General features: G+C 38.3%; 1 protein-coding gene across 1 annotated transcript in view; it reads left to right on the forward strand.

Moving 5' to 3' along the window:
• The first annotated feature begins 316 nt into the window (after positions 1–316).
• SMC5 (structural maintenance of chromosomes 5) overlaps positions 317–13,906 on the forward strand; it is a 101,043-nt gene continuing 87,453 nt past the window's right edge. Inside the window, exons 1-2 of the mRNA XM_065879896.1 lie at positions 317–575; positions 5,539–5,680. Coding sequence (XP_065735968.1) covers positions 379–575; positions 5,539–5,680 — 339 coding nt within the window. The 5' untranslated portion in view covers positions 317–378. The remainder of the gene's footprint in view (positions 576–5,538; positions 5,681–13,906) is intronic.

Raw genomic sequence — 13,906 nt, forward strand, 5'->3', positions numbered from 1 at the left:
GCCGCTCTCCGTCCCCTCCCGGATCTGTTTCCTCGGAGCGCTGAAAAGGCTTTCAAAATACTAAATGCAACTGACATCTTTTTCTGAGTTAAAAACAAACAAAACCTCTGAAAATAGAGAGCAGAAAATCCCGTATCCGCTTCCCGCGAGTTCCCAAGCCCCACCGCTCTGTTCTCGCCGGCTCAGGTTAGGCCCTGCACAGGGCGGTGGGAGGGGTGGGGTATGCCCGCTGACGCTACGGGCCTGGACTGCGCAGGCGCGGGGCGGGCTCGCGGGGGAGTCGCGCGTCGCTCACTTCGCGCGGGAGTGGGGCGCTGGAGCGTCGGAGCTGCGGGTCTGTGGGAACGGAAGCCACAGCCAGGAGGAGAGGCAGCCAGGATGGCGACTCCGAGCAGGAAAACGTCCACCCCAAGTCCCCTGGCCCCCAAGAGAGCTTTCCCGAGAGGCCCCTCGTCGGAAGTCCCGAACAAGAAAAAGAGTCCGGCCCCACCGGCGGCCCTGCCGCCACTGCCGCTGCAGTCGTCCGGGCCTTTCGTTGAAGGCTCTATCGTCCGCATCGCGATGGAGAACTTCCTGTGAGTGGCCGGAGGCCGTGCCGCGGCGGGGGAGGCGAGCGGGCCTGCACACTGGGGGCGCGGGCTGAGTGCGTGCGGGGCCGGGTGGGTGGATGTGTGCCTGGTTTGTGCGTCTGACAGTAAATTCTTGCCGGGATTGCCGTGAGGATATTTACTTGTGGGCCGTGGAGATCGACGTGTGTGTTGATGCGGTAGTTGTGTGTGTAGTGTGTTACGGTTTTTAAATTCTTAATGCCAACGTTGCTTGAAGGCGTCATATGGCGGGCCTTGGAAGTAGTAGGAATTAGATCTCCGCCCGCTGGGAGTCACGGCCTAGAAAGGTAGGACGTAATCTGTAATTCACAAAACTATGCGTTCTGGGAACTTAGAGGCTGCAACAGTTAAATCAGAGTGGCAATGATGCTGCGGCAGATACGTGAGGAGTAGGCAGTTGCCAGGTGGACAAAGATGGTGAAGGTTGTTCTGGATGGAGGTTGAAATGTACAGGAACACTGAGCCTTACTTTCAGTTGTTGCGCCTCCCAACAGACCCTTGACTCCTTTAAATCTGGTTTTCTTCCCTGGTTCCTTTCTTACCCTTCAGACAACTAACCATAACACTCACTTTAGAATTGAGTAAACATGTTCTAACACAAATACCGTGTATCCGTTTAGCACCTTGGAGTTCGTTTGATCAAGGCCTGTTTTTTTTTCTTTTTTTCTTTTTTTTTAAGCTTTCACAGAGCGGTGTAGGGAAAACAGAATTGCGGTAACAACAGGAACATTTTTTTTCCCAAGCATCTATCATGTGCCAGGTATAGAAGTAGGTGCTTTATTTACACAGTGCCCTCATTCATTCCTCATAACAACTCTTTATATCACCTCCATTGATAAGCTTAGAGAGGTTAATTTGCCGACGTTTACACAGCTAATAAGTAGGTGAATTGCTGTTTGAATCCAAATAGGGAAAGATAAATATAATTAAATGAAGTACCTACCATAATAATGTATATGCGTCATGATGCCGTGCGGGCACAAAGGATGAAATGATTAATTTCATCCACAGTTGTGAGAAGGGCTTTGTACTGAGGGTTATGAAAGTCTTAAAAAAAGGGAAGAGCAAGGAACTGCCTGAAACAGTTTGCTATATTGGGGAGATTTCCAGTATTTTAGTATGGCTAGAACATAGGATGTGAGCTAGTATGTGGACAGAGTAGATACTGAAGATGTAGACAGATGTTGAGGGTCTGTGTTTCCTTTGCTGAGGAATTCCAACTTTATCCTGTAGGCAGCCAGGATGCATTTTAAGCAGGGCATGACATATGATTTATATTACTTTGGAAGCAGTGTGAAGGATGATTTAGAAAGGGTGCAAGATTGTAGGCAAGAAGGCTTTTACAATATGAAGGCAGAGATGATTAGGGTTTGAACCTAGCAGTGGGAAGTAGGATCAGAAAGAAGAGATTTGACAGGATTTGGCTGCAGATTAATTGTGAGGCATGAGAGTAAGGGAGGAATGGAGCATTTTTCTCAAGTCTCTGCCTTGGCAAGTTGGTCATATATAGTGCTATGCAGAAGAAGGAGCAATTTGGGGAGGATAATAATAAATGCCTTTTGGATCCTGTGAACTGAAGTTTCCTGTGGGGCATCTTAAAGATCTTTTATAGTCAGTAGTTTTAAGGGTTTGGAGCTTACAGGAAAATGTGAGAGGTGAGAGACTTGAGAATCATGCATATAGGTGATTGTTGAAATTGCAGAAATGGTTGAGATTGCCCAAAAGGGAATATAAATAGGAATAGAAGGCTGAGTATGGTGTCCTGGAGGAATGACAACATTTAAGGGCGAGCAGAAGAACTCACAGACTAAGAAGGAACTGTTCAGGAAAGTAAGAGGAGAACCGTGGGAGAGTATTATCAAAGAAGCCAAGGAAAAAGAGCGCTTCAAAAATATCATCTGCTACATTGAAGTCAGATAACAGGACAGAAAAGAACCTGCTGCATTTAGCAGTTAGGAAATCTGACACTTTGAAGTAGTGGAAGCAGAAAACTTTGCAGTCATTGAAGAATGAATGAGTGTGAGGAAGTAAAGCTTGGATGTGAAGAGGAGAAAGAAAAGGTAGCTGGAAAGTGCAGAGCTAGGGGAGGTTTTGTTTATTTTTACAATGAGAGGACTTTGAGTTTTAGGAATGAAGTAGGAAGAGTAGGCTTAGAGAACCGAAATGGCCTGGAATAGGGTAGTCAAAGGAAGGATTCCTGGTAGTTAACCAAGTCGAATGGGATCGAGAGTGGGGGGAGAGATTTCTAGGCAGAGGGAATAGCATGTGCAAAGGCTTGGAGAAAGAAGGAAGCATAAGATAGTCAAGAAACTGAAAGAAATTCATTATAGTTAGAATATAGAGGTCTTATTAGAGAATAGGGGAAGGAGATAGAAAGTAGAAAACGATGAGCTAGAGCTAAGTTATGAAGGGTCCTATTTTTTCTTTTTTTTTAAAAAAACTTTATGTATGTATGTATGAACGTATGGCTGGGTTTGGTCTTCGTTGCTGCACGCGGGCTTTCTTTAGTTGTGGTGAGTGGGGGCTACTCTTCGTTGCAGTGCACATGCTTCTCATTGTGGTGGCTTGTCTTTGTTACGGAGCACGGGCTCTAGGCATGTGGGCTTCAGCAGTTGTGGCACATGGGCTCAGTACTTGTGGCTCGCGGGCTCTAGAGCGCAGGCTCGGTAGTTGTGGCGCACGGGCTTTGTTGCTCTACGGCACGTGAGATCTTCCCGGACCAGGGCTCAAACCCATGTCCCCTGCATTGGCAGGTGGATTCTTAACCACTGCGCCACCAGGGAAGTCCTTCTTTTTCTTCAAAACAAGTTATTTCAGATTTGCTTGTCTACCAACATGATTTGGTGATTGATTGGATGATGGGCGGGTGGGTAGTGTGGATAGAGATGAAGGAGATGGTAAGAATCAAAGATGATGCAAAACTAATGCCTAGGTTTCTGACTTGGGCAGTGAGATGAATGATGATATCCTTCACTAAGAGACTATAAGAGTGGTTTTAGATGGAGAAGATGGTGGGTTTAATTTTGAATGTGTTAAGTTTGAGGTGACTCTATCCAAATAGAGTTCTTGAGGTGGGAATTCCATCTATATAGGTCATCTGGACTGACTTTCAGCGTATAGATACTACCTGAGGCCATGGAGAATACATGAGGTGCTAGGCAAAGTATGTAGACTGAGAAGAGGGTGGGCCTCTGACATTAGCTCTTTCAGGGCGAGCTCAGAGCAAAGGGAACTCACAAAAAGGGAATTCCCAGTAAACATATTGTAGAGTCAGAAAGGTTTTTTAAAATGCAGAGGCTTGGGCTTCCCTGGTGGCGCAGTGGTTGAGAGTCCGCCTGCTGATGCAGGGGACATGGCTTCGTGCCCTGGTCCAGGAAGATCCCACATGCCATGGAGCGGCTGGGCCCGTGAGCCATGGCCGCTGAGCCTGCGCATCCAGAGCCTGTGCTCTGCAACGGGAGAGGCCGCAACAGTGAGAGGCCCGTGTACCGCAAAAAAAAAAAAAAAATGCAGAGGCTTTATTTTGTTTTTGGCAATTTTACCTGTTTATAATATTTGTGTGTATAGTATAGGCCATAAGTTCTCATGCTTCTTCCTGTTGTATTTATTGTTTGCTTAAATACCAGTTGCATTACTATTTTAGTAAGACGGTCACACAGATTTTACATCAGGATATTCCAGTATTAATAGAATGGGGCTTCATGTGTTGGGTTAAGAAGTTCCATGTCAGATACTTTTCCAGATGTCTGAAATTCCCAAACTAGTTTTATTTTAGCCATTGTAAAGGGTTGCTTTAAGACTCAGCTGTTACTAGAATAAAGCTTCTGAAAAGATAGATAGGTGCTGTACAGAGATGTGGGGTTGGAAACCTGCCAGAAAATACCTCTCTTTACCACCTGTATTTATTTTATTACCACGTGGCATTTCAGAATTGTTAATTTGTTTGAGTGTTAAAGTTAAAGTGTGCTTGGTTAAATTATTTAAATACTTAGCAGGTAAGAGGCTAAGGTTTTTTTTACTCTTGGGGAATTAGTTGGCAGCTAACTGAAAGACCCTGTGGGAACAGGACATTATTTATGGGTTCCAATTCAGAATATTCAAAGACAAGGTAGAAGGATATCTGAGTCAGAGTTCACTTCACATTTTGCCGTAGCTGTCCCGGAGTACTAATATGGATTAGATGCTACTGTTGCATGTAGAGTGCTGGACAGCATGCTGCCTTCTAGTATGAGGGAATGTTACAAAAGTGCTTGGTGATGATGCACTCTTGTTTCCTCCCATAGAAATAAAATTTACTTGAATTTGTACTAAAAATAGATCCTTTGGTGAATGTCTGGCAGCATATTAAAGGAATTGGATGTTATTTTTTAAGTAATAATAAAAATTTAACTATTGGCTTGATATATCTTCAGTTTTCTAATTAGAATAGAAATAATTTGGTTGACTATGAGAAGTTGCTAGTAAGCATTTTAATTCAAGAGAAATATAAATGTAAAATCCACAGATTCAGGATGAGCCATGGCTTCACTTACATATAATTTGGTTAAAAATTATCTTATTTGTATAGTAGCTTTGATGTACTCTCTCATGTATTGTAATTATTAAAGAGTAAATAATGTGAAACTTTGCTTTATTCAGCAGACTTAATATTTGAAAAAAAGCACATGAAGTTTTATTTTCCCATGAATGTTCTTATTTTAGATACACATTATCACTTTTTCATTTCTCCCACTGACAGATTTTTTTCCCTCTAGTTTATTAACAACCTATAAATTAACCTTACATTAAATTTGTAAGGTTAGGTGGTTTTTAAAAGAATTTGAGGAAGCCTGTAGGTAATGATAAGGGTAAAGGAAGAAAAAGTGCTTTGGTAAGAAAATATTCTTCACTTCTTATCTCTGCTTAGTAATATCACCTCTTTATAATTTAGAACATATGATATCTGTGAAGTATCTCCTGGGCCCCACTTGAATATGATTATTGGAGCTAATGGAACAGGGAAGTCCAGCATCGTGTGTGCCATTTGCCTTGGATTAGCAGGCAAACCTGCTTTCATGGGACGGGCAGATAAGGTGAGTTAACATATGTACTTTTTAACAGAATTCAAAGCCATGAATTGCTTTTAGTAACAAATCAATTTCTGTATCTCCATTCCTTGAGTATAGCAAATGTGTTGTGCTTGAATATAAATAATGAAGTTGGCAGGGACACTGTGGGGAGATTTCCATTTCCAGAAGTAGTGTGCACTATATACCTAGAGAATTCTCCAAGTATGTAACGCCTGCAACCTTAGAAATAATGTAAAATATATCTTTTTAAATGTATTTCTGGGCTTGTGGAAAGGTGAAGTAAGTTTACAAAGGGCACAAACAAAGTAGTTTGGATCTAAAGATTTCTACAAGCTCTGGGGTTGTTTACCCAGGGGCATTTGCTTTACCTTGCACCCTAAAGCCTGGCTTTGAATTGGTTGCATAGGATTGGGGGTCCTGAAGGTGCAGAAGGGTTAGAAGATAAAACTAGAAGCCAAGCACTGCATGTAGCAGAAGAAAAAAAAAAATCACAAAGTGGGACAGTGAGGTTACTTATCTCATTGTTAGCTCTGAATACAGTAGATAAAAAAAGAAAATCTCCCAAACAAGTCTTATCCCATACATTGTAATTTTAGTTTAAAGTGGTCCCAGTTAGTAACATCTCTCTTCAGGCAGAAGCAAATGCAAATCCTCTGAAGGAAAAGATCCTCAATCCAGTCCTCAACATAAAGCTCTAAGAAATTCATGAATCCATACCTAAAAACATCACAAAGCATAGGAGGAAATGAATCACCAAAAATGAGAGCTAACAAAAACAACAGACTATACAATCAGACCTACAAAGCTTGTAGATACAGAATGTAAACTAGGAATACTTAATTTATTTAAGGAACTGAAAGAAGGTTGCAAGTATAGCAAAAGAATAAGTAACAAAAAAGATCAGGTAAGTTTGAAAAATTTGATCAGGTAAATTTGAATCAAATAGAACATAAAGAAATAACAGTACATGGGAGGGAAACTTCATGGACAGGTAAAACAACAAAGCAGACATATTTGAGAATTTGTGAACCAAAATACTTGACAGTTTTTCTAAAAATGCAATATAGAGATAAAGTGAGAAAAAAGTGTGAAATAGAGATAGTGACCTGATAGTTAATGGACTAAGGAAGAGGCAATATTCAAGAAAGAGTGACTAAGAATTTTCCAGAAATGTTGAAAAACTTGAATCCTCAGATTCAAGATACCTAATATATCCCAGACAGGGTAAATGAAAGAAATACACAAATAGACACATTGTAGTAAATTCCAGAATACCAAACATAGAAGTAATATTGTCTCAGAATGGAAACAGAGGGGGAAAGAAAAGAACAGTTTGAGATGCTCATAAAGGAACTTTGAAAGTATATAATTTAGGAAGAAGGAAAATGATCCCAGAAGGAAGTCTGAGAGGTAAGAAGAAATGGTGAGCAAAAAAATGGTAAACATGTAGGGAAGTAAACTGTGTAAAATAATACTAATGTCTCATTTGTCAAGTTTTTAAATCAAAGAAGATAGTACTACATGTCCTTCCTGGACGACAGGAAGGAAGTGATCAGAGTTGAAGTATTCTTTGAATTTGTATTGTTGGGAGGAAGTTAAAATAATTGGTTAGCTTCAGAGTTTATTAAGCTAAATATGCATGTTAAAATTTCTAGGGTAAGCCAGTAAAAAAATTGAAATATATAATCTCCAAACAAGGAAGGTTAAAGTAGGAAGAGAGAAGTAGAGAAAAAAATAACCGCTGCCCAAACAACCCAGAAGGAGTGTCAAGAAAGGAGGAGGAAGAGAAAAGAAAGAGAAATATAGAAAAGGATATTATTAAAAAACATAAAAAAGATAGTGGAAATACATTCACAATAATAATAAATGCTCTACATTCTTGTTAAATGAGAAAGTCAGAGTAGATAAATAAAGTTCCATTCTGTTTTGTTTACAATAAGCATATCTAAAATAAAAAACTACAGAGAAGTTGAAAGTAAAAGGATGAAAAAATACATACCAGGCAAATATTATACAAAAGAAAGTAGGTGTAGCTGAATTTATACCAGGCAAAATAGAATTTAAAGGAAAAAAGAACTTTTAGAGATAAAGATGGTCATTAAATATTGATGAAAGTTTCAGTTCAGCAAGAAGATAATTCAGCTCCCAACTTAAATTCACATTATCTAGTTCCAAAATATATAAGCACAATCACAGAGTTCTTAAAGACAAGTTAACAGCTCCAGAATTATAGTGGAAGAGCTAGTGGTAATCAATAGATCCAATCAGATAAAAAATTAATAAGAGCATAGAAGGTATGAACAACAGTTAGATTGAACTAATGGACATGTTGTAAATACTGCACTCAACAATTGGTAGAGCATACATTCTTTTTAAGCAGAAATGGAATATTTCTTAAAATTAACCATAAACTGAGCCATAAAGCAATATCAAAAAATATCAAAGAATTGCTACCACATAGACTATGTTCTCTGACCACAGTGCTATTAAGATAGAAATAATAAAGAAGATAACTAAAATTTTCCCATTTGTTCAGAATGAAACATGTACTTCTATATTATCCACAGGTCAAAGAAGAAATTTTAATAGAAACTGAAAAGTAAGAGCAGAAATTAATAAAATAATAAACTGATTCAGTAGGAACCACAAAACTAGAAATTGCTTTTCAAAAATACTATTTAAATCAGTAACTTCTGGGGGCAGGGAGAGAAAGGAAGAAAAAAATATAAGGAATGGCAAAAAGTAATAGTTAAGATATGTTAAATTGTGATCCAGAAAACCCCCAAATTTAAGTGGTTTAAATACACAAAAGATTAATTCTTGCTGCTTATCCAGTGTAGGCCCTTTGTGGTCACTTAGGTACTTTTTAGCCTTATAGAATCTTCATTTCAGTATATACAGTTTACCCTTGAAGAATGCAGGTTTGAACTGCGCAGGTCCACTTATATGTGAATATTTTTCAATAGTAAATATATATGTTGCGCTCATATTTCATTGGACAAAGCATGTCATGAAGCCATAACTTGGATCAGAGAGAAAGAGCAAGTGCAGTCGTTTGCTTGAAAGGAGAATCAGAATATTCACAAACTGCCCTGATGACTCCCACGAGGGTGTTACAAGAATGCAGCAGAGGTTTGAAAGATTATATAAGAATATTATGAGAATCATTATGCCACTCAAGTTTAAATTTTTAAAAAGTTGTAACTATAAATGTTTCTACAACTACTTAAATTATCAAAACTGACTAAGTAGAAAAGATAAATTAGCTGGTAAATTTTTTCTCATAGAGAAAGACAAAGACAATTGTGGATTAGTCCTAATAGCAGTAAGTTTCTATTTTACACAGAGAATGTGACCCTAGGTACTCAAATCAATCAAGGATAGAATGAAAAATTACAAGCCTGTTTCACTCATGAATCTAGAAGCAAAAATCACACACAAAAAAGAAACTGTAGCATTTTGAATTTAATAATACATAACACATCATGACCAAATTGAATTTATTCAAGGAGTGAGAGATGTATTATGTTAATTTTTTCCTAAGAATCAACCACATTTTAAAGGAGAACTCTATGGTCATCTTAATAGAGAAAAAGCATTCAGTTAAATTCCACAGTAATGTATGATTAAAAGCTCTTAGCAAACTAGGAATAGAAGGGACCTTTATTAATTTCACAAAAGATATCTATGAAAATGTACAGCAAGTTCAGGAGCAAGTCAAGGTTGCGTACTACCATTACTATTGAACATTGTACTGGCAGTTCTAGGTAAAACAGAAAAGATACATGTTGGAAAGAAAACTGTCATTCACAGATTATGTGAGTGTCTGCATAAAAACCACAAAGAAACTCCAGATAAGCCTCCTGATGGATCAATATGCAAATTTATCAGGATTACTGGATATAAGATTGTATAACCCAGACACTGACTCTGTAGGCACCTTGATCTTAGACTTCCTAACCTTCAGATTTGTGAGAAATAAATGTTAAAGCCACCCAGCCTGTGGTATTTTTTTTATAGAAGCCCAGACTAAGGCAAGGACCTTTTTACATTCTTTAACTTACTGAGGACTCCAAAACCTTTTGTTTCTGTGAGTTATATCTATTGATTAGAATTAATAATAAACTTAGGGTTTCCCTGGTGGCGCAGTGGTTGAGAGTCCGCCTGCCAATGCAGGGGACACGGGTTCGTGCCCCGGTCTGGGAAGATCCCACATGCTGTGGAGTGGCTGGACCCGTGAGCCATGGCCGCTGAGCCTGTGCGTCCGGAGCCTGTGCTCCGCAACGGGAGAGGCCACAGCAGTGAGAGGCCCGTGTACCGCAAGAACAAAAACAAAAACAATAATAACTTAAAAATAATTATCAGATTAGAAATAAAAACTGAGACCCTGCCAAGAAAAGTTGTATAACAAAAATCAATTGCATTTCTATATACTAACAAAGACCAGAAAATGCATTTAAAAATGGACATTACAGCCACAAAAGTACAAGTTTCATAGCAGTAAATTAATAAAAGTCGTGTAAGACCTATATGCAGAAATTACAATTTTTATTTAAAAACATTGAAGTTTAGAGAGATGCACTGTATTAATGGACAAGAAGATCTAATATAAAAATGTCATTCTTCTACATATTCAGTGTCATTCCAGTCAGAATCCCTATACTGTCTATATAAATTACAAGCTGACTCTAAATTTTAGGTGGAAGAGTAAAGGGCCAGCAATAGCTAAGATACTTCTAAAGAAATAGGACAAAATGGAAAAACTTGCCTATCAGATATCAAGACAATACAAAATTACAGTAAATTAAGACATTGTGGTATTGGTGTAGGATAGACTAGTGTGATGTGACCGAATAAAGAGCCCAGATACAAAGCCATGATTAGTAAAAACTTGATTTATGACAGAACTGACATTGTGGATGAGTGGGGAAGAGATGAATAAATACTACTGAGACAATTGCTTATTGGTATAGGAAAAAATGAAATTGAGTCCTTTCTTTACACTATAACAAAAATCAGTTCCAGGTATATTAAAGATCTAAATGTGATTGAACAGAAAGTTTCTGGAAAAGATTGGTAGTCGAAGAAAATATCCTTGTAGGGCTTCCCTGGTGGCGCAGTGGTTGAGAGTCCGCCTGCTGATGCAGGGGACACGGGTTCGTGCCCCGGTCTGGGAAGATCCCACATGCCGCGGAGCGGCTGGGCCCGTGAGCCATGGCCGCTGAGCCTGTGCGTCCGGGGCCTGTGCTCCGCAGCGGGAGAGGCCACAACAGTGAGAGGCCCGCGTATCGCAAAAAATAAAACACAAAAAAAAAAAAAAAGAAAGAAAATATCCTTGTAACTTCAGATTAAAGAAGAATTTCTTAAATAAAAATATAGACTGCAAAGGAAAGGTTGATAAATTCAACTACAGTAAAATTAAGGAACTTTTGTTCATCAAAAGACAACTTGTAGAGAAAAGACTAGTGACAAATGAGAGAAGGTATATATATAGCACATATAACAAGATTGGTATCTAGACTACATAATCAAAATAATGGCAACTCAGAAGATAAACGAGCAAAAGATATGCTCAGATGTCTCACAGAAGAGGCATCCCAAACAGCCAGTAAATACATGAAAATATGCTCAGCTTCATTAATTATCAGAGAAACGAATTAACCCTGGCATGGTGTATCCATTAGAGCCACAAAAATTCTTGTGGTGCCATGTGGCTTATAAGGATATAAAGCAGTGGGAACTCTGATACATTCTTGGTGGGAATATGAATTTGTACAACCCCCCTTGGAAAATATGGCATTACCTAGTAAATCTGTAAATGCCTATATCCAGTCCCTCAAAAATTCTACTTCTAGGTACCTTAGTAAGCTTGTGTCCATTTATACTAGGTGAAATTATGGAAATATTTATAGAAACATTGTTTGCAATAAATTATAGTATAGTCAAATAAAATTGAATATTATATGACAGTAAAAGCAAACTTTGGCTCATTGGTTAAATCTCAAAAACAGAATTTTAAGGAAAAATGCCATCACAGAAAAATACATGTAATGTGAATTTGTTTCTGGAATGATCAAATATATATATAATATATATTTAATATTTGGAGATTTATACAGTAAAAATAAAAGCAAAAGAATTATCAGCAAATCAATTTAGAGATTACATTTGTCGAGAGAGAAGGACATAACTGGCGTGAATTAAGGAATGTCAGATACACTGGTAGTGATCAGTTCCTTAAATAGGTAGATACATGGTTGTTTTGTTATTTATTAAACAGTGCATAAAGTTCATATTTACTGTGTGGTATGTATTTCACATAAAAACATGTTTTAAAAAGAAAGTCTAGGGGCTTCCCTGGTGGCATGGTAGTTAAGAATCCGCCTGCCAATGCAAGGGACATGGGTTCGAGCCCTGGTCCGGGAAGATCCCACATGCCGCGGAGCAACTAAGCCCGTGCGCCACAACTACTGAGCTTACATGCCACAACTACTGAAGCCTGCGCGCCTAGAGCCTGTGCTCCACAACGAGAGAAGCCACCGCAATGAGAAGCCCACACACCGCAACAAAGAGTAGCCCCTGCTCACCGCAACTAGAGAAAGCCCATGCGCAGCAACAAAGACCCGAAGCAACCAAAAATAAATAAAATAATTTTTTTTTAAAAGTCTAAAAGTTGAGTTGTTACTTCACTGTAAAATATTTTTTAAACTTGAAGTGATTCATTTTTCTAAAACTGTTGTAAATATTACGATATTATCAAAATGATATTACAGGTTTCTAAGCCAGGCTTAAAATTTAATGTAGGTTACAAGATTGAGTTTTACACCCCTTATGATTATAAATAACCTATTCAAAATATGATTTTTTAATGCTCTGTGGGAGGCATTTATGAGGTAGAAAAGATACTGCTTTATTAATGATTGGCTTTGTAACCTTAGTCATTTGTCTGGAACTCAGTTTTTCTTTATTTCAAAGAACGGGTTGGGGTAGATAATTTCCAAGGACCCACTCAGATTTTTATAAATATTGATACGTAGTTTTGTCTGTTTTGTGGCCACACTGCCCACTGCTCGGCTTGTGGGATTTTAGTTCCCTGACCAGGGATCGAACCCCGGCTGTTGGCAGTGAAAGCACGGAGTCCTAACCACTGGACCGCCAGGAAATTCCTGATATGTAATTTTCAGAAATCATTTATAAAATCCTTATCTCTGTGTAATGGTCTGCTGGATTGTACTCCAAGGGCTGTATGGTCAGAATGGATTGGGCTGTAACAGTGTTCACCAATCTTCCTATTTATTTGTGTCATAAAGAAGACACATCTCTCCTCACCCTTGAGTGGTAGACTTTTTAAAGGAAGCTGTGGAGTGCAGTGCAGTGTTTCTTAGATGACAGATTGCAGACCTTGTGTTTAGGGGATGTCCAAGTTCTTAGCAAAAAAACCTTTTTAATATTGTATTTCTATTTAAATGCTAACAAAAATTTAGTACAAGCATGTTCTGTACCACCTGTACGGATACTTTATAATAAAAACTTCCTCCTGATCTTTTCTTCCATTTGGTACGAAGTATTTTAATTGTTGCAAGCTAATGAGTAGATGACCCACTTCTACAAAAATGCCACTGTTTTCCCTATCTATGAAGAAACTGAAACACAGGCTAAGTAACCTGGTTAAGGTCAAACAGCTTGTATATGGCAGACTTGAGATTTGAACTAGACACGGTAAAGCCTGTACTCGTGATCATTAAGCTGTACTTTCTTGTTACAGGAACAGGCTTTTTCATATTTCTGGGTTTCACTTTCATAATCTATAACATGGATGTAACATATAGCTCATAACTTTGCTCATGAGTATTAAATGAGAAAATTGTATATAAAGTGCTTAGCACAGAAACATTTAGTAATGCTTAATAAATGTCAACTGTTGTGGTTATAATTGTCATCATCACTATTAAAAAGACAATTATTTGCAAGGTGCAGTTTTTGCCTTTTTTTAAGTATTACTTACTTACAGCCTAATTTAAGATCCAATCTGATTTTTTTAGGCCCAGGGTCTTTTTTCATACTTATGCTCAAATATATAGAAACTAGCTTAAATATGTCTATTATACTATATAAATTGTACTTACTTAAATTGTATTTACTACATGTATTGCTCTTTTTTTTAAGTGCTGGGTGGTAGGTGTATCCTAATTAATAACAGGATGAGTACTTTTAGAGTGATTGTTAATA

Source organism: Phocoena phocoena, chromosome 6 (assembly GCF_963924675.1).
Source record: "Phocoena phocoena chromosome 6, mPhoPho1.1, whole genome shotgun sequence".
NCBI classification, from domain to species: Eukaryota; Metazoa; Chordata; class Mammalia; order Artiodactyla; family Phocoenidae; genus Phocoena; species Phocoena phocoena.